Source organism: Ranitomeya imitator, chromosome 6, assembly GCF_032444005.1.
Source record: "Ranitomeya imitator isolate aRanImi1 chromosome 6, aRanImi1.pri, whole genome shotgun sequence".
In the NCBI taxonomy this organism is placed as follows: Eukaryota; Metazoa; Chordata; class Amphibia; order Anura; family Dendrobatidae; genus Ranitomeya; species Ranitomeya imitator.
Genome location: NC_091287.1, coordinates 86,853,329 through 86,880,863, shown reverse-complemented (window position 1 = coordinate 86,880,863; position 27,535 = coordinate 86,853,329). Strand labels below are relative to the sequence as shown.

Genomic DNA, 27,535 nt, shown 5'->3' with positions numbered 1-27,535 from the left:
GAGGGAGCATGCGAGTGCTCCAGAGCTCAGTTAGGGTGACCAGCTTAGGATAGATGATGTGCCCTTAAGACCAGTAAATACTGGTCATGCGCCTTTAAGGCTAGGGGTTACTGGCCATGAGCCTTTAAGACCAGGGAATACTGGTCTTGTGCCTTTTGTAAGATGACATACTGTTCATGTGCCTTTAAAAGCAGGGCATGCTGAAATCCAGGAGATAATGGTCATGTGCCCTTAAAACCAGGGTATGCTGGTCATTTGCGTTTAAGACCAGGGCGTACTGGTCCTGAGCCTTTAAGTCCAGGGCATAATGGTCACGTGCCTTTAAAAGCCAGGGCATACTGGACATGAGCCTTTAAGACCAGGGCATACTGGTCATGTGCCTTGAAAACCAGGACGTACTAGTCATGTGCCTTTAAGACCAGGGCATACTGGTTATTGCGTTTAAGACCAGGGGATACTGGTCACGTGCCTTTAAGACCAGGGCATACTGGTCATGTGCCTTGAAAACCAGGACGTACTAGTCATGTGCCTTTAAGACCAGGGCATACTGGTTATTGCGTTTAAGACCAGGGGATACTGGTCACGTGCCTTTAAGACCAGGGCATACTGGTCATGGCCTTGAAAAACCAGGACGTACTAGTCATGTGCCTTTAAGACCAGGGCATACTGGTTATAGCGTTTAAGACCAGGGGATACTGGTCACGTGCCTTTAAGACCAGGGCATACTGGTCATGTGCCTTTAAGACCAGGGTATACTAAACACGTGTCTTTAAGACCAGGGGATACTGGTCACGAGTCTATAAGACCAGGGCATGCTGGTCACGTGCCTTTAAGACCAGGAATACTGGTCATGAAAGGAATATTGGAACAAGTGCCTTAAAGACCAGCAAAGCTGGTGATGTGCCTTTAAGAACAAGAATGCTGGTCATGCTCCTTTAAGACCAGGGATGCTGGTCATGTGCCTTTAAGACGAGGGCATACTTGCCATGTGCCTTTAAGACCAGTGCCTACTGGCCCTGTGCCTTTAAGACCAGGGCATACTGGCCTGATTAAGTACTAAGGAAAAGGAGACCGGCTTCTGGCAGAGCAGAGAATGCTGGGGATGTGACCCTTTTAAAACTAGGGGACCCTTAAGACCAGGGAATGCTGGTCCTGGGTTTAACCCTGCTGTTCTGTTCGGTCTGGGGAGGCCTATTTTGAACTTTGGTATTTTTTGGGGTGTTCAAGATGCGGTTCTGAAACTTGTGGTTGATTGACTTAAATGAGGATGGGTCGGTCGGCCACGGGTTTCAGAGCCGCATCTTGAATATTTTAAAGAATATTGAAGTTCAAAGTCGGTCATTTTTGACCAACAGAACAGCAGGGTTAATAAAAAGGCATGGAAAGCTGGGGAAGCACCTATGGGCCCAGCGACTACCGGGCAGAGTATTAAATACCAGGGAATGAGTCACCAGGGAATGAGTCACCAGGGAATGAGTCACCAGGGAATGAGTCATGAGAGCTTCATTGCTGGGAACTCACAGCTCTCTGTTTGCAAGCCTGCACACTGTACTATACATTCTGTACTGTGCAGGGGCACCAGAGATTGCAGCCTGAAGTATATAAAAAACAGGGAAAGCTAGTCCCTTAATGCTGCCGGGATGCGTGCCGGGGGGGGGATATTGGGGCGATTCACCTTACTCAGGTTCTGAGTCCCCCGTCTGGAATAGCGCTGACTCCAGCGCTGAAAAACCGCCGGCCGCAGCCCCATCCAGAAGAAATAGTGACCACAATGGAGGAGGAAGAAGATGGCCGCCGAGATCTCGTCTGGAACGAGAAGCGCCTGAATAGGGGGGCGGAGCCGCTAGAAGGGAGCAAGCGGTGGGCGGGGCTTCCCGGGATGCGGCCTAAACAGGGCCGAAGCCGGGGACTAAATTTATGGCTTCGGCCGACGCGCACCCGCAGACTGAGGGGAAAAGTGCTGCGAAGCTCTGTGGGGACCCAGTCGCTATGGAGCCCTCCTCTGACCGCCGGAAAAACCCAAATCTCACGGAGCACTTACCCCAATATGGAGGGGGTGGCAGATGCTGCAGGTAGGAGCTGAGCCCGGGTAGATAGGACGGTGCAGGGTTGGGGAGCCTCCATCCACCATCCCTGCAGAAGAGGGGTGGAGAGGAACCGTCTGCCTCCTTCCATCATCCGCTTTTTCAGTGGTGATGCAGTGGGGGCTGCTCGGACGCCACGCTGGAAGGTGCCTCTGTACAGCCGAGGGTAAAACCTGGTGGAGAAGGGCTGAATGTCCGGCAATAGGCCTGGCTGCAGAAGAGGATACTGAAGGTGAAACTCCAGTGCTCGTCTGATAAGGGAGGGGGGAGATCGGTGCCCTTGAAGGGGCCCGTCGCCCCTAAAATCAGCTCAGGCAGTGGCTTCCCACGTCGCAGGAGAGGATACGGAGAGGTAAAACTCCCGTGCTCGCCTGTTGATGGTTCGAGGAGATCGGAACATGAAAGAATCCGTCGCCCCATTCGACCGTAGTAAAAAGTAAAAAAACGATAAAAAAGAGTTCTTTGGGTCTGAATAGCAGACCCGTCCGTGTGCCTCCTACGGACACTAAGCAAGAACTGGGAGCCAGCAGGAGGGTGTATACTGCAGGGGAGGAGCTAACTTTTTCTTTGTATTACTTAGTGTCAGCCTCCTGGTGGCAGCAGCATACACCCATGGTCTGTGTCCCCCAATGAGGCGAAAGAGAAAATAACAATTTTGTATTTTTTTTTTTTTTATATATATACACTCACCGTCCGTCGGCCCCTCGGATCCACAACAGGCCGTTCCCGCTCCTCGCGACGTGCCGGTGACCGCTCCATGCATTGTGATCTCGCGAGATGATGACGCTACGTCATCATCTCGCGAGACCGCAAGGCACTCTTCAGACTGGAGCACGCGAGGAGCGTCGGTAACCGCTTCGATCCGGGGGCCAACGAAAGGTGAGTATCTAACTTTTTTATTTTAATTCTTTTGATGAATATGATGCCCACATGGCTATATACTGCGCGGGCTGGGCTATATACTGCGCTATACACTACGTGGCCTGTGTTATACACTACGTGGCCTGTGTTATACACTACGTGGCCTGTGTTATACACTACGTGGCCTGTGCTCTATACTACGTGGCTCTGCTATATACTACGTGGCTCTGCTATATACTACGTGGCTGCTATATACTACGTGGCTCTGCTATATACTCTGTGGGCTCTGCTATATACTACGTGGCTCTGCTATTTACTACGTGGCTCTGCTATTTACTACGTGGCTGTGCTATTTACTACGTGGCTGTGCTATTTACTACGTGGCTGTGCTATTTACTACGTGGGCTGTGCTATTTACTACGTGGGCTGTTATATACTACGTGGCTGTGCTATATACTACGTGGCCAGCCGCGAACAATCAGCGACAGGCGCAGTCCGCGCTTCGCTAATTGGTCGCAGGCGGCCAAATCCTGTGTATTAAATGTATTATTCTAAAATCTTCATAAATAAACTACATACATATTCTAGAATACCCTAGAATGTGTTAGAATCGGGCTACCATCTAGCGAAGGTCATTTGTTCAGGTGTGTCTGAACAGTAGAACAATGAACCACAACTCCAGATTCTGCTAAATCTTTCTGAAGGTCTTTTGCAGTCAAGCAGGGGTTCTGATTTGGCTCTCTAACAATCCTATGAGCAGCTCTCACTAAAATTTTGCTTGGTCTTCCAGACCTGATGTTAAACTCCATTGTTCCTGTTACCTGCCATTTCTTAATTACATTTCGAACTGCAGAAAGGGTACACTGAAAACTCTTTGCTATCTTCTTATAAATTTCTCCCGCTTTGTGGGCCTCCACAATTGTCAGAATGCTAGGCAGCTGCTTAAAAGAACCCATGGCTGTTTTTTGGCACAAGGTTAGAGGAGGTTGGGTTTTTATAAAGCTGGGAAATTTGCATCACCTGGCCTTTCCTAACAATGATCATGAACAAGCCATAACCCTAACCGGATAATTACAGTCTGAAACATTGGTCAAACCTATCTGGGTACACATCTCCAAGCGAGCCCAAAATTTTGCATAGGCCCATTTTCTTTTTAGTAATTTTTAAAAATGACTGTCACCTAAAATACAAAGGAATTGTGCCATCTTTAATTTCAGCCCTTTTAGAGATCATTTTATCTTCAACTTGCTTAACTGTTCACAATAAGGGTAATTTTGGAATGGTGCCATATCTCCTCACAAAGAGGCAAACAGTGGGGGTGTTTTTTTTCCACACAGCTCTGTATTGTAACAAGTGATCTTTGTGTCCACTATAGACCAGAACTGATTCTGGTCTATTAGAAGTAAACAATAAAATTCTAAACTGAAGCAAAGATCTCAAACAGCTTAGAATTGTTGCAGAAAAGTACTTATTCATACAATAACTTATTTGCTGAATCTTAAGGGTATGTGCACACGTCAGGATTTCTTGCAGAAGTTTTCCTGAAAAAAAAAACAGACATTTCTGCCAGAAATCCACATGCGATTTTACCGAGTTTTTGACGCATTTTTTGTGCGTTTTTCCCCAAATGCATAGAATTGCAGGAAAAACGCAGAAAATCCGCAAAAATAATGAACATGCTCATTTTTTTACCGTGATGGATGCGTTTTTTTTCCGCGAAAAAAACCCATCCATGTGCACAAAACATGCAGAATGCATTCTAAATTATAGAACGCATAATGTATGCATTTTCAGTGAGTTTTTATAGCGTTTTTAGCGCGAAAAAAAACTGAACGTGTGCACATAGCTTAAGAGTTTAAAGAGGACTATTAGTTCTGAGAAAAACACAGGAAAGGGCAGTAGTTGAAATTAAGTTTTTTCTGAAGTACATATTATTACCAAACCCGATGAGGTTAGGAAGTACCAACTGTGAAAGGGCAGATGATTCTATGCAGCATCAGTATGGTGAATGGAGCCTTGTACTTGGTTCTGCAGGATTTAGGGTGCACAATTTGCCTGTTTACTCAAGTCACTTGTCCACTGAATACAGTGGAAGAATAATATTTTTCTCAAATTCTCCTAAAGAGATTCACAAACACAGTGACTAGTTTCACGAATGCAATTCAATGAGCAGTGAATCAGTGGAACACAAATCAGGCAAACGTTTGTGAAGAATGTATCCCAGGGCAGACTTGGTACACTCCTCCACTGGGGTGTAAAAACTGCAAGCAATCCAAAAGTCCAAGGCACTGGGTAATCTTCAAAAAAAGTTTTATGCCAGTGTACACAGGAAAATCAATAACATTTCGGCCAAGCAGGGCCTTTATCAAACAAAGCTTTTCTTCAGTTAGATAAAAGGCCCTCCTGCACGGCCGAAAGGTTGCTATTGCTTTTGGCCGAAAGGTTGCTATTGCTTTTCCTGTGTGTACGCTGGTGTCAATAAAACTTTTTTTTGAAAGAGAATACCTGGTGCCTTGGATTTTTAGATTGCTTACAAATCAGGCAAACATTTTCCTGCCTTCAACCAGGAATCTCAACTTTACGAGATACTATTGAATTTATCATATATGTAATAATATGTTCTGTGTATTCTGCAGAGCACCTAAAAAAAAAAAAAAAAAAAAAAGAGGCCATAGTTGTTTATAAAGGGTTAATCTCCTATAAGCAGGACACAGCTGCTTATTAAGGGTTAATCAGTTTCTTACTACATGCTGCATAGATAAAGCAGCAGCCAAACCACTCAGGGAGGTCAGTAGGATTTACCAGTACTGCAGCTCCTATCCTCCTGACCTTGCCACATATATAAGTACCTCCAGCTAGTAATGAGCGAGCATGCTCGTTACTTGAGTTTCTCCAGGCATGCTCGGGTGGTCTCCGAGTATTTCTGCGTTCTCAGAGATTTAGTTTATATCGACACAGCTGCATGATTTGCGGCTGCTAAACAGCTTGAATACATATGACTAACAAACAGGCAGTCCCCCATATGTATTCAAGCTGTCTAGCAGCCACAAATCATGCAGCTGTGTCGACAAATTAAATCTCCGAGCACGCTGAAATACTCGGAGATAACCCAAGCATGCTCGGAGAAACTCAAGTAACGAGCATACTCGCTCATCACTACCTCCAGCATGATATAAAGTGGCCCTTCTGTGTTATTTACATGCTACACCCTCTCATATCAGAGTCAGGAACTAGCACACACCTGCAAGATGGTCCGATTGAGCCGACGTCAGTCTCCTCTTAAAAAGCCAGGGCTTGTATCACTAAATTAGCTGGAAACATTTTATTTTTTCTAATTATAAACATTTGAGAATTATTCAATTTTTGGTCATATTGTAAAATATGAAGTTTTCCTAAAGTAAACAAACGCTGTAAATGATATTTCTATAGAAAGATTATTTGGGCATAAATTGTAAATATAGGCATAATACTGCAAAGCGAAGGAACTTCGGTAATATGTCTTCATGTGTGGTATACTACATGTACCATACCCATAGCAGAAGGATCCCGTAGCTGTATACATCCGAGGAAGCGGATGGCGGTTGTCCCAATTTTACTTCAGGAGCAGTCAACAGTGGGAAGCAAATAGAGGAGGCAGAACTCCGCTGCTCCTAGAAAAGTAACCACAATGGTCAAAAGGACAGAACATAGTCATAGTCATAGTTATTAAGGTTGAAGGAAGTCCATCTAGTTCAACCCATAGCTTAACCTAACATGCCCTAACATGAAATATTTTACTATTTAATTTATTGTAACAACTGTTCAACATTGAAGAAACCAGAAGAATACAAGAGTTGCTCCTGCACAGACAAGCTGAGAAGTTAGGAAAGAGAAACCCGGCATGGGTATTCTTTAGGTACCTGTTAACCCCTTATACTTCCGGTTACTGTGTTAAGTGTCACTTTATATGGTCATAATTCTGCTAGATATTCCAGTGATTCATAGATTTTTCTTGTGACAAAACATATATATATATATATATATATAATGTTTTTGGGTTTTTTTAAATTGAATTTTTAGGGGCCTATTCACTTTTGAAACAACTGAGAATACTTTTTTGGGAAGCGCTCAAGCAGGACCCCATTTTAAAAACGGCAAAAAGTTTATTCAACGAGTTTGTTAACCTGTCGGATGCGACACAGGAATTAATGCATGGTGGAATGAAAGAAGTTAAAAAATATTCATCACTGCTTAGCCTGCTGTCAGTCAGTAGCATAGATATATGATGTGGAACAACCGCTGCTGGTGCTCAAGTAGGGTCCTAGACCTTTATATGGTGGATACCACGTCTTAAGGCTATGTGCACACGTTCAAGATTTCGCGTTTTCGCTATAAAAACGCAATAAAAACGCTTAAAAAACGAATACATATGCATCCCATCATTTATAATGCATTCCGCAATTTTTGTGCACATGTTGCGCTTTTTTCTGCGAAAAAAAACGCATCACGGTAAAAAAAAAAAACAGCATGTTCATTAATGTTGCGGATTTTTTGCAGATTTCCCACTATGTTATTGCATTGGGAACCTCCGGAAAAAAAACAAACAAACAACACGAGAAACGCAAAAAAAAAACCGCATGCGGATTTCTTGCAGAAAATGTCCGGCTTTGTTCAGAAAGTTTCTGCAAGAAATCCTGACGTGTGCACATAAGGCTACGTTCACATTAGCGTTGTGCGCCGCTGCGTCGGCGACAACGCACGCAAAAACGCGCCAAAACGCATGCAAAAACGCTGCGTTTTGCGACGCATGCGTCGTTTTTTGCCGAAATTTGGACGCAAGAAAAATGCAACTTGTTGCGTTTTCTTGGTCCGACGCTTGCGGCAAAAAAGACGCATGCGTCGCACAACGCAACAAACAAAAACGCATGCATCCCCCATGTTAAATATAGGGGCGCATGACGCATGCGTCGCCGCTGTGTCGCCTGACCCAAACCCGACGCAAACTAGCATAACGCTAATGTGAACGTTACCTAAGAGATACCCACGTGTTATGACACACCGTACACTGATGAAGGTCGTTATTGTTTGTATCATTTGCATTAATTTTTGGATTTATACCAATTTTGGACTACACTAAAATTATTCATTATTCATCTGTTGTGTGCAAAGTTTCATTCAGTGCTGTCAGTGTCGGGGCTTGGTTACAGCCGTCGCTTAACCCATTAGTGACTGGGCCAATTTTTTTTTTTTTTAAATCTGACCAGTGTCACTTTATGTAGTAATAACTCTTGAACGCTTCAACACATCTCAGTGATTGAGAATTTTTCATGGCACATTATAATTTATGATAATGGTAAATTTAGGTCAATATTTTTTATGTTTATTTGCAAAAAAATAAAAGAAGTTTGACAAAAATGTTAAATAATTAGCAATTTTCAAAATTTGAATGATTATCCCTTTAATCCAGACAGTCATACCATAGAAAAACATTAATAAATAACATTTCCCTCATGTCTGCTTTTACCCCTTCAAGACCTTGCCCGTTTCAATTTTTGCATTCTCGTTTTTCGCTCCCCTCCTTCCCAGAGCCATAACTTTCTTTTTTTTCCCAACAATATGGCCATGTGAGGGCTTATTTTTTGCAGGACAAGTTCTACTTTTGATCGACATCATTGGTTTTACTATGTCGTGTACTAGAAAACAATTCCAAGTGCGGTGAAATTGCAAAAAAAAAAGTGCAATCCCACACTTATTTTTTGTTTGGCTTTTTTTCTAGGTTCACTAAATGCGAAAACTAACCTGCCAATTTGATTCTCCAGTTCATTACGAGTTCATAGACACCAAACATGTCTGGGTTACGTTTTATCTAAGTGGTAAAAAAAAAAATCCAAACTCTGCTAAAAAAATAAATAAAATTGCGCCATTTTCCAATACCCCATGCGTCTCCATTTTTTGTGATCTGGAGTCAGGTGAGGGCTTATTTTTTGCGTGCTGAACTGACGTTTTTAATGATACCATTTTGGTGCAGATATGTTCTTTTGATTGCCCGTTATTGCATTTTAATGTAATGTCACGGCGACCAAAAAAAACGTAATTCTGGCGTTTTTAATTTTTTTCTCGCTACGCTGCTTAGTGATCAGGTTAATCCTTTTTTTTATTGATAGATCGGGCAATTCTGAACGTGGCGATACCAAATATGTGTAGGTTTGATTTTTTTTTATTGTTTTATTTTGAATGGGGCGAAAGGGGGGGGGGTGATTTAAAGTTTTTTTTTTTTTTTTACTTTTGCCATGCTTCAATAGCCTCCATGGTAGGCTAGAAAGCTGGCACAACTCGATCGGCTCAGCTACATAGGATTGAAGCTCAGATCGCTCCTATGTAGCTGAATTACAGGCTTGCTGAGCGCCGACCACAGGGTGGCGCTCACAGCAAGCCGGCATCAACAACATTAGAGGTCTAAATGAGACCTCTGGTTGTTACGCCGACGCATCGCTGACCCCCGATCATGTGACGGGGGTCGGCAATGCGCTCATTTCAGGTCCGATGGCCGGAAGCGGTAGTTAAATGCCACTGTCAGCGTTTGACAGCGGCATTTAACTAGTTAATAGCGGCGGGTGAATCGCGATTTCACCCGCTGCTATTGCGGGCACATGTCAGCTGTTCAAAACAGCTGAGATGTCCTGGCTTTGGGGATACCGACCTCCGCAGTACTAGTCGGGAACATTTGTAAAATGTTTTTTTTATCACAAGAAATTGTGGAACATATATGTATTCCAAGATCTACTAATTAAAATGTACTTTGGTGGAAAATCCTTTTGCTATAGGAGCTCGGCTATCAGTTAAGCTGAGCGCTGGGCACGGCTCCTGTGACCACACAATCACCTGGACGTACTGGTGCGGGAACACCTTCCCAAATAGAACGTACCAGCATGTCCAATGTCAGGAATGGGTTAAATAGCTAAACAAAGTTCACTGAATGCTGAAGTCATGTTGTGCGCGTGTCTCCTGACCCATGCCATGCTTACTCCTGTTTAGCTAGCCTAAGGCTGCATTACAAAGGAGTAAACTGTGCTACATGTGACTGCACTGAAAGAATATATGTGAGAAAAACTCAAATACATGCAACTTAGAAGGTTATATTCTGCAAATATATTAAAAGCATAAAAACTGGAATATCCCATAAAAAAATGATGTAGGAACAAGTAATTCTTACATCCTTTAGCCACCTGACAAAGCAGCCATATTTTATCACTACCGGCACAAGGTAACAGAGTGCAAATGAAAACACCAGCATGATGATGGGTTTTGACAATCTAATATAAAGTTTTCATTTTGAATGCACTGGGCATTAATAAATCCTTCTCGTTCACTAGGTGCAGAGAGATGATAGAGGGAATGTATTACTACAGAAGGCTTTTCCCAGCGACCACTGAGCCAGCTTATATTATATGTAACATACCCACCAGGCCCATAGAGCGGTCCTGATTGGCACTCAGTATTGCCTCTTACCACCGAGGTAAAAACAAGGGGCTGCAAATGCCGTTAAAAGTATCACATTAAAGAGGACAGATCACCGGCTAAAAAAAAAAAAAACTACACCGATTGCCAACAACCAGCAGTAACCACTGATCGACCAAACCACTGCACGACCAGCTCTATCCTCACCCATCCCTTGCAGATTGTGAGCCCTCGCGGGCAGGGTCCTCTCTCCTCCTGTATCAGTTGTGACTTGTATTGTTCAAGATTATTGTACTTGTTTTTATTATGTATACCCCTCCTGACATGTAAAGCGCCATGGAATAAATGGCGCTGTAATAATAATAATTGGCAGCATCTGGGAGGGAAGGGTGAAAACACAGCCTGCGAGAAGGTAGTAACACTGCGAAACTGCCAGGCTGTGACTGGAAACGCTTGAGAGGGTGGGGGGAAACCACAAGCCCCGAGAGAGAACTCACAGAAACCACAGATGCACTAAAAGCAGAGATTTCACATATTGTGCTCCAATAATGGTAAATGTTAATATCTCTGCAATGGAGCATCAAAGCTCAAAATGGAAAAGAGCATCAGAATCAGGGGAGTTCTGGGATTTATACAAGTCTTTTATGTGTGGGGGCAAGTGATGGGGTAATTTTAAAATGCAGCACATCAGGGGTGTATTTCACCATCACCTTAGAAGCTACATTACTAATGTTCTACATTTGCAAAGTAGATAAAAAAAATATAGGAATAACCCAAAAACTGTCAACAGAGAAGTCTTCATCTCACTCTAGAAGAAGACTTTTAGATACAGACGTCAGTGCACTTCAACACTGCAACACTACATAGAAATGGGTAAATTAAACTGACAATCATCGTGACAAGAAACAATGATTAGACCCAGATGCCATGTTAACACTCAGGATAGAGGTGGCAACCATTCATCCCTGCATGTCATCAGTCTCCCAAATACACCAATGTAACACAATCACCGCACTTGTCAACACTTCAATAACTTTTACTTACAGCATTTCTTGTGAAGTCAAAATCTCCAACTATGCCCCTCTCACGATTCACAGCGAACACGTTGTTGTCATGTAAGGAGCCAATAATTATATTGGAGGCATGCAGAGTATGCAGGCCATGTGCGACCCCTTTCATCACTCGCACTGTTTCCTGCAAAGGAATTTTCACAGAACAGTAAAATTCCTAAAAATCACTGAATAACAGTACCATCACTCAAGTCATCCAAGCGACAACATGTAAGAATTGCAAATATACATACAAAATATAAAAGGCAGAAATAGAACTGTGCGATAAGCTCCGAAGAAGTCGCATTAAAGGGGTGGCCCACTACTCAAACGCTGTAATTCACCCATGTAAAATTATAACAGCTATACTCACCTACAGTTCCAGCACTTGACGCCTGGTCTCCCGGGGCTCACATGACAATGTCAAGCAAGCCCTGCAACCAATCAGTGGCCGCTTTACTCTCACCTTCTTCCGACATAATGGACATCAAAAGGAAATCAGAGCAGCAGCAATTCTCAGTTTCATCTGAAGGCAGCGAGACTGAAGTAGCCATTGATTATTGCGTGCGAGCCCAGCAGCAGCCAATGTCATGCAAGCCCCATGAGTGAAGCCACCACCATCGCTGGAACCGCACATGAACCAGAGGCGAGTATAGCTGTTACTTTACATGGGGGAAATATATAGTGATTGAGAAGGGAATGTCAGAGTAGTGGACAAGCTCTTTAATAAAGACACAATGTACTTACATATGAACTCAATTTATTGTTGGCTTGAATGTGGCCCAAACTTTCGCCTGGATAGAAGGGAACCATCAGGTACACCACGGGATCAAACTGAGAAAGACACACAATAAAATAGATATATTTTGAGTAGTTTAAAGCGTAATTAAAACATTAAGGTTTTTTTCCATATTTCAGTGCCCTTATAATTACAAGCAGGTCGGTGAAGATCTGGGACCCTAAACTAATTTAATTGCTTGTCAGGAAAAAAAAATATACAAAATTGAAACAATGCCAAGGCACAATTAATGCCAGCCATTGGTCATTTTGAAACAAAGGAAAAATCTGAATTTATCCTGTGATTAATTAGAAATTAGACTCATGTCCTTAAACTTGTCAGCGCTCACATGACTTTAACCTATTAATGTTGTAGGTTGGAAAAGGCTAGATTTTATTCCCTGGTGCTTTGATGCTTTAAAAAGCCAAATAGAGCTGTCTGATCATACCAGAACTGCCATTATCACCAAGCACAAGCAGTCTTTAAGGACATAAGACTTTCTCCAAAGACCTTGGCATCCCGAATTCGACAGAATTAAATGTTATTAAGACGTTTGCTCTTCGTAGAACAGTCAAACTTTCTACTTCAAAGAAAGAATCAGCGGTGATTCCCTGCTATCATACTCTTGCTTCCTCTCCTACCCAGAACCTGTGGTATTCCCGACCTGCTCCTGTATGGTCAGACACAGGAATTATACACAGCAGAGGCACATTTATAAAGATTATCTCAGTACAGGAACATTTTTTTTTAATCGCATCCAATTGTGGAAATTATTATTCCAAAATCTATTAATTAAAATGAACTTTAGTTTGTTGGAAAACCCCTTTAAGTAGGGGCCGCTTTCGGCCTTAATCACCATGCCCCATTTTTCAATTCTGGCAGGTGTCAATTTATGCGGTAATAATTCTGAAATGCATCTACATATACCAGTGGTTCTGAGAGTGTTTTTTTCATAACACATTGTACTTTATAGTAGTGGTAATGTTTGGTCAATGAAGCATACGTTTATTTATGAAATTCATGGAAATTTGATGAAAATTTTGTAAAATTTGCAATTTTTTAATTTTTATTCACTTACATAGTCATAGCACACAAAATCGTTAAACGTTTAGCAGGAGATTTACAAGTGACAGTTTATTGGGCACGCCATCCCTAAAAAAAAAAAAGGAATGCTATTTTAACAGTGCAGCATTCAGAAGGACTGACAGACCAATGGGTCACAGTAGCTCAGTCCTCTCCCAACAACAAGGAAGTGAAGGACTGGAAAGCTGCACGCTGCTCAGGAGACAAGCGGAGAATAACCCTTCAGGTGTGTGAATCGACATATGCGACTTTAGAAAGGAGGGACTTTTTAATTCACTAATCGTATTTTTTTCTATTTATTCCTTTGTTTGTAAAATCCAGATAAGCAAAATGGTCTTCATTGTTCACAGTGCCATCCAGTGGACATGTCGTTGCATGTAAGCAATCCTGGAAGAGCTGTTGAGGGTGCATACTGCTGCGCTAGATGTTTGCACATTGAGCATTTGGAAGCATAGATACTGGATGTAGATATAGAAAGCCATTCTCTGCTCACAGAGCAGGAGTTTGCAGGGGTTAATGGGGTCTGGACACAAATCTCACCAAAGACAACTGTAAAGAGTTTGTATGTTCTCCTTGTGTATGCGTACGTTTCCTCCCACAGTCCAAAGACATAGTAATGGGGAATTTAGATTGTGAGCCCTAATGAAGACAGTGGTGATAATGTCTATAAAGCGCTGTGGAAATTAATGGAGCTATATAAGTGAACACAATAAAAAAGGGGGTTTGTTATAAAAAGTCTGAAATTATAATGGAAGAGGCAGAAAATATCCTCAGAAAGCAAATCGATGAGGCAGCAAATCAGGGAGAAGAAATTATTATGGGGGATTTCAACTACCCTGACATAAGTTGGGGAGCAGGAAGAGGCCCAGCAAAGGATTTATTTACAATACACCTTTACACCTGGTGCAGAACCCAACAATGTGGGGTTGGGATGGACACCAAGATTTAATTTTAACCAATAGGCAAGACAGTGTCTCACATGTACTGTTGGGCAGCACTTCAGTAATAGTGACCACAAACTGATACATTTTCACTTATCCTTTAGGGTATGTGCACACGATGCAGATTTAGTGCAGAATTGGCGCAGAACTGCTGCAGATTTTTCTGCTGCAGAAACGCTGTAGGACTGCACTGTGATTTGGGCCATGTTCACACGTTGAGGTTTTTACCGCGGAACCGCAGCGATTTTGCAGCTGCGGGTCCGCTGCAGTTTCCATTGCGTTTACATTTACATGTAAACCAATGGAAACCGCAAACCGCTGTGCACATGCTGCGGGAAAAACCGCGCAGAAACGCAGCGGTTAAAAACCCGCAGCATGTCACTTCTTTGTGCAGAATCGCAGCGATTCTGTACCCATAAAAAATGCATTGATTCGCTTACTTCCCGCATGGGGCTGTGCACACCATGCGGGAAGTAAGCGGATAATGTGCGGGTTATACCCGGGGTGGAGGAGAGGAGACTCTCCTCCAGGCCCCGGGAACCATATTTGAGTAAAAAAAAAAAAAAAAGAATTAAAATTAAAAAAATAATGATATACTCACCTCTGAAGTCTCAGCGCTGCATGCGGCCGTCCGGTCTCAGGTTTACTATGCGACCAGGACTTGCGGTGACGTCGCGGTCACATGACTGTGACGTCATGAAGGTCCTGGTCGCACAGCATGTTTGGAACCAGACCGCCGCCTGCAGCGCCGAGGAAATCGGGACGTCAGAGGGTGAGTATATCATGATTTTATTATTTTTAACATTACTATTTATGCTGCATATTGCTGCATATGCAGCATCAATAGTAGGGGTAAATCCCGCAGCGGAATCCGCAGGACAAACCGCGATAAATCTGCAGGGATAACCGCAGCGGGTTTGCCCTGCAGATTTATCAAATCCGCTGCGGGAGAACCCGCAGGGACAGGACGCAACGTGTGAACATGGCCTTACAGTACAATGTAAATCAATGTGAAAAAAAATCTGTGCAGATGGTGCAGAAAAATCTGCGCAGAAACGCTGCAGATTTCAAAGAAGTGCACGTCGCTTCTTTTGTGCAGTTCTGCAGCGTTTCTGCGCAGATTTTTCTGCACCATGTGCACAGCTTTTTTTCACATTGATTTACATTGTACTGCGCAGAAACTGCACAGAAACTGCACAGAGACTGCATAGAAACTGAATCAAATCTGCAGATGCAGATTTAGTGCAGAAAATTCTGCACCACATTTCCTACGTGTGCACATAGCCTTAGGTGACTGTCAGTTCAGAATGATTGAACAGTATAGTATAGGCGCTCGGTGCATCATGCCTTAGCCAAACATTTAACTGCACCTTCCCACCCACTTATTTTCCCTTTATCTCCACATTCATTCACCCTTTTTGGTAAAGGAGCTACAAAAACACTAAAGTAGGATAAGGGTCAATCTTATTACAAAGCAAACCCATATGTACGGACACTTCAGATATCTTTCTAGTGATCTTTGTACACCCAGGCCTGCAATGACGACAATGGGGTATATCTTCTACATCTAGGAGGAAAGACGACTTAATCGTCAGACGGAGATTCTTTGCTGTATAAGCAGTGCGATTATGGAACGCTCTGCTACACAAAAGTTGTAATGGTCGATTCATTATAAAAATATATTCTGTAGACTGAAGCAAACTAACTAGAGAACTTTGGCAATGAAGATCAAGTTAGGTTTATATGCAACAAAACAGAGCCCATAGAGAAACATGGTGGAACATCCACAATGTTGCAGGGCTGCTTTGATGCTATTGGGACTGGAGACCTTACCCAGGAGTTATATGCTGCTGTAGCTGGTACACATATTGGTCATGTAATGGATAAATTTGTTTAAAGTGCATTGAACTTCATTACCTTGCAAAAAAACAAGTAGAGAAGTTGCATTATCCCAGATTGCTTTTTTTGTTGTAACCAAGCCTTGTGATACTGCGATGCCCTTGTAATTACTTGTGCTTCTGTATCCACGCCTACAGAATAGCCCTAGAGGATAAAATACTAAAAATCAAGGACATTCAAGCTACAAACACTGGAGACAGTCAAATTAAATAGAATATAGTAAACTTGTTCTTGTGTAGACATTGATCGGTTATTCACAGAAAACATTCAGTAATAATGCTGCAGCTCTCACTTTCCAATTGTCCTTCACAAATAAGATCTCCCCCAGGAAGAAAAGAACCAAAGCTCTATAGTGCCATATATTAGGGTATGTGCCAACGCTGAGTAATGTCAGCAAAAACCTGAGTGTTGGCAGTGAAAACGCTGGGTAAAATGAACAAGTTTTGACTCGTTTTTACAAGCATTTTTGAAGTGTTTTACGAGTTTTCCAATGTCTCTGTGAATGGGTTAAAAACTATGCAAAACACGAAAAATTGATATGTTGCAGATTTGTAATAAAAAAAAACAAAAACACTGGGATGGTTCAAATCTGCAAGGAAAGCCTTTAGTACAGGGGAGTGCAATTAATTTTCTCGAGGGGCTACATGAGACACCGTGACTGTTGTAGAGCGTCAAACAGGATGAAATTATTTCTGCTCAATATTAATATTAAGTAGAATAATTTCATATTGCACACAGTTTGGGTGGGCACATCCTGCTCCCTGGCTCTTCTCTGCAGGATAAATTCCAGGCGTCTTGGTGTAGTACGTGGCATCCAAGGAGACAAACTGACACTGTGTGCGCTTGCGCACACATGAGGGGCGAGTTCAGAAAGCGTTGGGATGCATGCCCCCTCAATCGGAAGCAGGACAAGGCCATCAACATGCAAAATAAAAATGATGTAACAGTGCACTGAAGCCACATCATTAAGTCAATTAAAAGTATTTTTCTGAATAACTATTACTACCACTAACAGGTAGAGTGTTAGCATTCACTTTACAGGGGCGAAGTCCTGTATAGCAATGTATAGATCATTTAAGATTAATTTTGGGGTTGACAAGCTCTCTTTAAGGGAAGGTTAAAGTAGATTTACAGGACATAAATGATATATTATTCATAGCAGGAGAGCAAAACCAAGCTGTTGTGAATCTGTTTTTAACTTGAGTTGCCAGATCACAGTGGAGGCAGAACGCATGCGACCCTTTAAAGAGGATCTGTCACTTGCCATACATAGGCCCAAATTCATCAAAACATTTACGTCAGAAAACTGGCATCAATCACTTTGAAAAGTTGCAAAAGTTTGGCGCAACATGGAGCTGCCCAAAAACTTTAAGGCTGTGTGCACACGTTGCGGTTTTTTTCGCAATTAAAACGCATACATATGCATCCTAGCATTTAGAATGCATTCTGCAATTTGTGCACATGATGCGTTATTTTCCGCGAAAAAAACGCATCGTGGTAAGGCTATGTGCACACGTCAGGATTTCTTGCAGAAATTTCCTGAAGAAAACCGGACATTTTCTGCAAGAAATCTGCATGCGTTTTTTGCACGTTTTTTCCCGGAGCTTTCCCAATGCATTATATAGCGGGGAAAACACGAATAAAACGCAAAATTAATGAACATGCTGCGTTACTTACGCGAAAAAAAACGCATCATGCGCACAAAAATTGCAGAATGCATTCTAAATGATAGGATGCATATGTATAATAATAAATAATAATAATAATCTTTATTTATATAGCGCCAACATATTCCGCAGCGCTTTACAGTTTAACAGTTTCAAACACAAAAGTCATAAGTAACAACGTTAACAATACAATAATTAAAGCAAAATAAGACGACCCTGCTCGTGAGAGCTTACAATCTACAATGAGGTGGGGGAGACACAAAGTACAGGTGTGTATTTACAATGATGTATTTACAATCATGGTGCAGCCATCTTCAGGGGTTGGGGAATAGATGGGGATAGTGAATGGGCTACACACAAACATAACATAACTTTGATTAGTGAACGTGATAGGCCGCTCTGAACAAATGTGTTGCATTTTTAATGCGTTTTTATTGCGTTTTTATAGCGGAAAAAAGCAACGTGTGCACACAGCCTAAGAAAAGCAGCATGTTCATTAATTTTGCGTTTTCACATTTTTCCGGCTATTTAATGCATTGGGAAAGCTCCGGAAAAAAAGTGAAAAAAAATGCGGTAAAAAAGCGAAAAAAACGCATGCAGATTTCTTGCAGAATATGTCTGGTTTTCTTCAGGAAATTTCTGCAAGAAATCCTGACGTGTGAACATAGCCTAATACAGTTTCAGGCAGCTCTGCCAAAATGGGCAATGCTAAGGAGGACCTGAGGAGGGACACGGTGTGGTTATACCATGCAAACATATCAAATATATCAGCATTCCTTACGTCAACAATGTTACTCCATTCACCACAGGAATAATATTTCCGCCTCCAGGGCTTATTTTATATGAAAGGAGGTGTTACCAGTGTGATGTGTAATTATACCTGACACATCCGAAAATTCCTCTCAGTGTTTCAGCTTTCATCTCAAAACCAGACAGGGCTGCAATACAGCAAAGCTGTGAGAGCTGCAGCTGCCAACATGTTTGTTATGAGATAAAGTTTGGTTCTACTGTTCCGTGTTAGTTACAAGTCTCGCACTGATAACTCCCCCGTTTATTGAAAATAAGCTCTGGAGGCAGATTCTCATGCAGATCTATGTCCGGCCCAAAGCCCTAAACAGCTCTCATTTATATATAAGAAAAGTGTGGATTTCTGTGGAATAAGACATTGGATCTCAGATATTAAGGTATCATTTTATTCAGCTTCATAGGACTTACATGACCATATACAAGACTTAGGAGCATAGGATCCTACATACAGATCACATTTAAATGTAGTTAAAAAAAAGTTTCTTTTATTTTTTTTCTTTAATTTCCATGTTTCAGACCTTTCTTTACAAAAGAACTTTTACAGTGGCCAGTAGGCTTTCTGCTACACTTGTACTTCCTGTTCTTTACACAAGACTTTCCAGCAGTCTCTATCATGGCAGATGACAGATAACATAGGCACCACCATTCACAATAGGTGATCACAGCTCACCTTCTCCCCCTCCTTTCACAATGACCTTTGCCCAGATCAGAACATGCTTTGAAAGCTTACTACATGTCAATATGAGTCTGAGTCAGTGAATAGTACTCTGAGTCAGTAAATTGATGCTTATGTTCATGAAGTGCCTGAAAGTAACAGGAATTATAAGACCGGGTTCACAGGAGCGTATGAAAAAAAAAAATGTCCAATTTTTATTCAGAAAAAAAAAAAAAAAAGATTTTAATTAGTGATGAGCGAATATACTCGTTGCTCGAGATTTCCCGAGCATACTCGGGTGTCCTCTGAGTATTTTTTAGTGCTCATAGTATTAGTTTTCCTTGCCGCAGCTGAATGATTTACATCGGATAGCCAGCATAAGTTCATGTAGGGATTCCCTAGCAACCAGGCAACCCCCACATGTACTTATGCTGGCTAACAGGTTTAAATCATTCAGCTGCGGCAAGAAAAAAATAAATCTCTGAGCACTAAAAAATACTCGGAGGACCCCGAGCATTTTCAGGAAATCTCGAGTTACTGGTATATTCGCTCGTCCCTAATTTTAATCTTTGTGGTGGTCATTATGAAATCCGCATGGCAAAAAACCATTTATCTGAAGAACCTTGGTCCTAGTGCTGTGCATGTTTTTTCACTGACAGCACTTGGACTGAAATACGATCAAGTGAATGTAGCAGTGGTATGGGAAAGCGACATAAGAACCTAAATAGAAATAGGTCATTTTCTGATAACACATTCCCTTTACAGAACTATACTGAAAACCATACTATACCTTGAGTAAGACCTTTTGGTTCTGGACTTGAGTGCATACCAAAGGGCGTTTGCTGCTATATTCCTTGAGTGGTTCGGCATCAAACAGCTCCCTCTCCATACTGCCTGATAACAGACCCCCTGAATTCTAAGAAGACAGAAGCAGGCACATATAACCGTCTACATCACCACTACAAGCGGCCAATGACCACTGCCCACTGACTTACCATGTAGCTTGTTATCCCTACATCAAAGTACATTAAAGGAAGCTCAGGAAACCAGTTCTGGACCAAATCACTTAATAATGCCTAATTGGATAAGAAGATTTGTAACATTAATGGATGTAGATAAAGAAACAAAACAAGCTTTACTCATTTTTGTTGTTAAACAATCTGAGCTTCCACTATGCACCACCTTCTGTAAAGTGGAAATCAGAATAATTCTGCACAATTAATCTGCATACGTAAATAAAATCTTTACCACCATCTACTAACCAAGCCACATTTAAAGCGAACCTGTCAGCAGGATTGTGCGAAGTAAACTACAGGCAGTGTCAGGTCGGCGCTGTTATACTGATTAGAAAGATAACTTGGTTGATAAAAATCCATGCTTGTAGTTGCGGTTTAATCTTTCTTTGCCTATGGCTCAGTCAGCGCATACGTCCGTTGGGTTGGTATGCACCGATGGGACCACTGAGCATATAACAAAACGCAATGTGAAAAGCGTCCTTAATGAGAAATAAGTGTTTAAATTGATATGGAAATGAGGCTGACAAGATATAGTATATCTGAAGCCTCTGTCACTGCAGCTCTATCCCCAACGCCACCTTCTACTGCTTGACTGACACAGCCCCTGTCAGGCAAAAGAGCAGTCAGACAAGCAGAAGGCGGCATTGGGAGGGGAATAGAGTTGGAGTGACAGAGCTACAGCGTCATTTGCATGTCACTTAAACGGATTTCTCAGCTCAATTATGGGAGAACAGACTAGCCATGTAAAGCTATTGTTGGACTTGTCTTAGAGAGCTACATGCACATATAAATGATTGGGGGGAAAAATCCTAGATTCCCATATGTCTCTGCCTACTATTCTACAAAGGCAGTTGTGGTCTGATCACAGTAACCCATAGTAATTGGGTTATGAATTTATTCCACACTGAGCAGAACTTCAGATGTGTAGCTCAAAACAAATGCTTTACTTCAGACAGAATCAGCTGTGATCCCCTGCTGTAATCTACTACATAACTGTCCAAGGATCACTTCCGTATTTCTGTCCTTCGGTCACGGATATTCATTGGTTGCGGCCTCTGTCTGTCAAGGAAATCCAAAACAGCCAAGACCAATCAGCGACGGGCACAGTCCGGAAAAAAAATGGCCGCTCCTTACTCCCCGCAGTCTCTGCCCGGCGCCCGCATACTCCCCTCCAGCCACCGCTAACACAGGGTTAATGCAGGCGGTAACGGACCGGGTTATGCCGCGGGTAACGCACTCCGTTACCGCCGCTATTAACTATGTGTGTCCCCAACTTTTTACTATTGATGCTGCCTATGCGGTATCAATAGTAAGAAATGGAATGTTAAAAAAAATTTAAAAAAAAACAAAAAACCTACTATACTCACCGTCCGTTGTCCGCAGACCTGGCCGCCATCTTCCGTACCCGGCGATGCATTGCAAAATTACCCAGAAGACTTCGCGGCCTCGCGAGACCGCTAAGTCATCTGGGTAATTTCGTAATGCATCCTGGGAACGGAAGATGGCGGCAGCCGCACTCTACAAGGGGCCCTCGGATTCGAAGGGGAGTATGTTAGAACTACAAGGGGCTTTCAGATCGGAAGGGGAGTATGTTTATTTTTTAACCTGTGACATACATGGCTGGGCAATATACTACGTAGCTGGGCAATATACTACGTGACTGGGCAATATACTATGTAGCTGGGCAATATACTACGTCGCTGGGCAATATACTACGTGGCTCTGTGCTGTATACTACATGGCTGGGCAATATACTACGTGGCTCTGTGCTGTATACTACGTGGCTCGGCAATATACTACGTGGCTGTGCAATATACTACGTGGATATGTGCTGTATGCTACATCGCTGTGCAATATACTACGTCACTGGGCAATATACTATGTGGCTGGGCAATATACTACGTAGACATGCATATTCTAGAATACCCGATGCGTTAGAATCGGGCCACCATCTAGTCTACTACATAACTGTCTAAGGATCACTTCCGTCTGTCTGTCACTGAAATCCCAGCTGGCCGCGACCAATCAGCGACGGGCACAGTCCGGCCACGAAATAGCCGCTCCCTACTCCCCTGCACTCAGTGCCCCCTCCATATCCCCCCCCCCCCAGTCAGCGCCCGCCGCCCATATAGCGTTGTAGCAGTCCGTTAAACCAACTGCCTTACACCGTGGTATAGCGCGGTGTAACGCAGTCTGTTAACGCTGCTATTAACCCTATGTAACAAACTTTACTATTGATGCTGCCTATGCAGCATCAATAGTAAAAAGATCTAATGTTAAAAATAATTTTAAAAAAATAAAAATTTGTGATATACTCACCTTCCGGGGCCTTTCCCGCTCCTCCCGACGCTCCGGTGACCGGTCCACTCATTGCCATCGTCGCTCTCTTTTGATGGTGCAGAGTAGAAAATTAGGAACCCTCGATCCACCATCCTCTTAACAGGGAAGTGGAGAGGAATCGTCAGCCTTCTTGCATCATCCGCTAAATAGTGGTGATGCAAGGTGCTCGGACGCCAAAAAGGGTGCCTCTGTACATCTCCAGAGTTGAGGTCCCCGGGTGGACAGGGCAGGTTGTCTGGTATCAGGCTTGGTTGTAGAAGAGGATACATGGAGGCGACACTCCATGTGCTCGTCTGTTGATGGTGTGGGGAGTTCGGTGCCCTTTAAAGGACCCGTCGCCCTTAAAAATCAGACCAGGTATGGCATCCCACGTAGATGCTTCTGTCCAGTGAATCGCTCGTTAATTTTGTTGAAGATAGAAATAGGCGAGTCCATCCTTTTCTGAAGCTCTGGCAATCCAAGGCAATATCCGATCCATATTCAGAGCCTTGTTCTCAGCAAATCATTGGGGAGAGAGATTCAAGATTCAAAGAAGCTTTATTGGCAGGACCAAATACACATCAGTTTTGCCAAAGCAAGTGTATAAAGGCAATAGGGATAGGGACTGTGGGGATGTTGGGTAGGAGCTGTAGGGAAGGTGGATGGGGGCAGATCCATTGTGGGGGTTATAGTCCATGGCATAGGGGAGGTGGATGGGGCAGGTCCATTGTGGGGGTTATAGTCCATGGTATAGGGGAGGTGGATGGGGCAGATCCAGGGTGGGGGCTATAGTCCATGGCATAGGGGAGGTGGATGGGGCAGGTCCAGGTTGGGGGCTATAGTCCATGGCATCATAGTTCTCTTTCTCGCAGTCTATGGCATTCGCTCACATACCGCGCTGCTATCTCCACTGCTCTCTCTTCTTCTCCCAGCAGGATATATGTTTTCTCTTCCTCCTTCATGGTGATGAAGTCTGGGAAGAGATGTGAGAGTCTCCTGAAGTGAGTGTCCCTCACTGCTGAGTATTTGGAGCAGTGTAGCGAGATCAGGAAATGAAACTTCCGTATTCTAGATGCCTGTACGCTTCTAGGATACTTGTGGCCCTGCTAGCCGACGACTCCCATGTAGGAGAAGGACCATGTATATCGGTCCTGCGAGCACTCCGAGCCACAGTGGGTTCACAGAGGGATTCAATCTCTTGGTCAGAGAAACCATGGATTGCGGTTAGTGACAAAGTGCACTGAGAGGGACTAGGTACTCTGGGATAAAGTGGGATCAGCGGCGGAGGGCTCCTGAGCTCATTTAGGGTGACCGGCTTCGGATTGATCATGTGCCCTTAAGACCAGTGAATACTGATCATGTGCCTTTAAGACCAGGGAATACTGGTCGTGCGCCTTTAGGACTAGGGAATACTGGTCGTGCGCCATTAACTCCAGGTCTTGTGCCTGTAAGAAGGGCATACTGTTCATGTGCCTTTAAAAACCAGGGCATACTGGTCATGTGCCATTAAGACCAGGGCATACTGGTCATGTGCCATTAAGACCAGGGCATACTGGTCATGTGCCTAAGACCAGGGCATACTAGTCATGTGCCTTTAAGACCAGGGCATACTGGTCATGTGCCTTTAAGACCAGGGCATGCTGGTCATGTGCCTTTAAGACCAGGGCATACTGGTCAGGTACTTCCTTGCCCTGTGTGAGCCGGCCGGGTGTGCCAAGATGGCCACCGAGAGTTGCAGAGGTGGTAAAATCTCGCAGAGAGCGAGAAGCGCCAAATTTGGGGGGCGGAGCCAGACACGATGTGGGCGGAGCCTCAAGACTTCCCTGAATAGGCCCAAGCCAAGGCCTAAATTTCTGCAGCTGGCAGGCGGTAGAAGTGAGGGGCGCTGTAGTGGCCGAGAAAATGGAGCGTTCCCGTGGCAGGTGAGAAGCACCAGAAAAGCAGGCGGAGCCGCCTTAGCGCGCCATAGTACGGGCACGGCTTCCGGGAGAGATCGGTGCCCTTGAAGGGACCAGTCTCCCCTAAGAATCAAAGAAATCCTATATAGAAAAGAAATACCCCCAAAAATTTTTTCAAAATATAACCAATTTAGTAAACATTACTCATAAGAAATATACCCCCAAAAAATATTTACTGACAAACCAATCATAAAATATTGATCAAATAATTTTATTTATTAAAAAGGACATAACACAACAAATAACACTCTTATTATTGTACAAAACAGTATCTCAATGTTTAAAAAATAGATAAAAAAATGCAACAAGTATGTAAGGGGGGCCAGGGCACGCCAAAACTGATTGGTAAAAAATAAAATATAACATCAATTAAATATACATAATCATACAAGAAGTCTTGATAATCAATAAAAAGATAATACGACTGAAACAAAAAGGGAAAATAAATATATACTTACACAATGAAATACAATAAAATTATTATAAATATTAAATAAACAATATTTCATGTGATGATAAAAAACAATATCTATATTGATCTAGACACGATCACTGCTGATGGATTTTATATAATTCATATAATCGGTAACATGATATAAAAAATTAATAAACAGGATAAAAAATAAATATTGAAGAAAAAAATTAAAACAGATAAATAGAAAATAAAAAATAAATGAAAGAAAAAATGAGAAATAAAAAATAAATAATAATAATGAGTAATGAATAATAAAAAATACAAAATAAAAATAATAAATAGAATCTGTGTATGTGAAATAAAAATATATATGTGAAGTGAAAAAAATATATGTATATGCAAAAATGTAAATAAGAAAAATACGTGAATCCAATTAAAAACTCTGTTGAAATCAATGTGAAAATATATCAAAAATAGTATGTGCCAATAATTTAATTCTAAATGTATATAAATATATGTGAAATAATAAAAAAAATATGGAATAAATGAAGGTGAAAAGAAAAAAAAAATCTTTGTTGGTGCAATAAAATGAGAGGTATAATAATATGAATTTATATCCTGTGCAATAATAGTCTAAATAATTGAACAAATGTGCAACCAGTGCAATAAGGGTTATATAGGGATGTAAACAATGTGACCGGTTATATGTCTGCACCCAAAAGTATAGATAAGGATGCCGATAAATAGATGATATTATGATCAGGTGTGTAGACGCACCTATGAACCAATAAATAAATCATAAGGACGTGCATACAATACAGGTCCTTCTCAAAAAATTAGCATATAGTGTTAAATTTCATTATTTACCATAATGTAATGATTACAATTAAACTTTCATATATTATAGATTCACTATCCACCAACTGAAATTTGTCAGGTCTTTTATTGTTTTAATACTGATGATTTTGGCATACAACTCCTGATAACCCAAAAAACCTGTCTCAATAAATTAGCATATCAAGAAAAGGTTCTCTAAACGACCTATTACCCTAATCTTCTGAATCAACTAATTAACTCTAAACACATGCAAAAGATACCTGAGGCTTTTATAAACTCCCTGCCTGGTTCATTACTCAAAACCCCCATCATGGGTAAGACTAGCGACCTGACAGATGTCAAGAAGGCCATCATTGACACCCTCAAGCAAGAGGGTAAGACCCAGAAAGAAATTTCTCAACAAATAGGCTGTTCCCAGAGTGCTGTATCAAGGCACCTCAATGGTAAGTCTGTTGGAAGGAAACAATGTGGCAGAAAACGCAGTACAACGAGAAGAGGAGACCGGACCCTGAGGAAGATTGTGGAGAAGGACCGATTCCAGACCTTGGGGAACCTGAGGAAGCAGTGGACTGAGTCTGGTGTGGAAACATCCAGAGCCACCGTGCACAGGCGTGTGCAGGAAATGGGCTACAGGTGCCGCATTCCCCAGGTAAAGCCACTTTTGAACCATAAACAGCGGCAGAGGCGCCTGACCTGGGCTACAGAGAAGCAGCACTGGACTGTTGCTAAGTGGTCCCAAGTACTTTTTTCTGATGAAAGCAAATTTTGCATGTCATTCGGAGATCAAGGTGCCAGAGTCTGGAGGAAGACTGGGGAGAAGGAAATGCCAAAATGCCTGAAGTCCAGTGTCAAGTACCCACAGTCAGTGATGGTGTGGGGTGCCATGTCAGCTGCTGGTGTTGGTCCACTGTGTTTCATCAAGGGCAGGGTCAATGCAGCTAGCTATCAGGAGATTTTGGAGCACTTCATGCTTCCATCGGCTGAAATGCTTTATGGAGATGAAGATTTCATTTTTCAGCACGACCTGGCACCTGCTCACAGTGCCAAAACCACTGGTAAATGGTTTACTGACCATGGTATTACTGTGCTCAATTGGCCTGCCAACTCTCCTGACCTGAACCCCATAGAGAATCTGTGGGATATTGTGAAGAGAAAGTTGAGAGACGCAAGACCCAACACTCTGGATGAGCTTAAGGCCGCTATTGAAGCATCCTGGGCCTCCATAACATCTCAGCAGTGTCACAGGCTGATTGCCTCCATGCCACGCCGCATTGAAGCAGTCATTTCTGCCAAAGGATTCCCGACCAAGTATTGAGTGCATAACTGAACATTATTATTTGTTGGTTTTTTTGTTTGTTATTAAAAAACACTTTTATTTGATTGGATGGGTGAAATATGCTAATTTATTGAGACAGGTTTTTTGGGTTATCAGGAGTTGTATGCCAAAATCATCAGTATTAAAACAATAAAAGACCTGACAAATTTCAGTTGGTGGATAATGAATCTATAATATATGAAAGTTTAATTGTAATCATTACATTATGGTAAATAATGAAATTTAACACTATATGCTAATTTTTTGAGAAGGACCTGTATATAAAATAAGAACAGCCGTTATCAACCAGGAATGCGTGCCGCAGCCCCCGCACACACCACTCCAACGCACGTTTCGCAACCGCTTCGTCAAGGAGTGGCGTGTGTAGGGTGCAACCGCATATATATAGTTCCC

At 42.4% G+C, this 27,535-nt stretch overlaps 1 protein-coding gene across 1 annotated transcript in view; it reads right to left on the bottom strand.

Moving 5' to 3' along the window:
* Window positions 1-27,535, bottom strand: part of STK31 (serine/threonine kinase 31) — a 160,961-nt gene that overhangs the window by 11,936 nt on the left and 121,490 nt on the right. The window contains exons 17-22 of the mRNA XM_069729864.1: window positions 20,257-20,337; window positions 20,052-20,177; window positions 16,151-16,276; window positions 12,179-12,265; window positions 11,427-11,576; window positions 6,476-6,595 (exon numbers count right to left, since the gene is read on the bottom strand). Coding sequence (XP_069585965.1) covers window positions 6,476-6,595; window positions 11,427-11,576; window positions 12,179-12,265; window positions 16,151-16,276; window positions 20,052-20,177; window positions 20,257-20,337 — 690 coding nt within the window. The remainder of the gene's footprint in view (window positions 1-6,475; window positions 6,596-11,426; window positions 11,577-12,178; window positions 12,266-16,150; window positions 16,277-20,051; window positions 20,178-20,256; window positions 20,338-27,535) is intronic.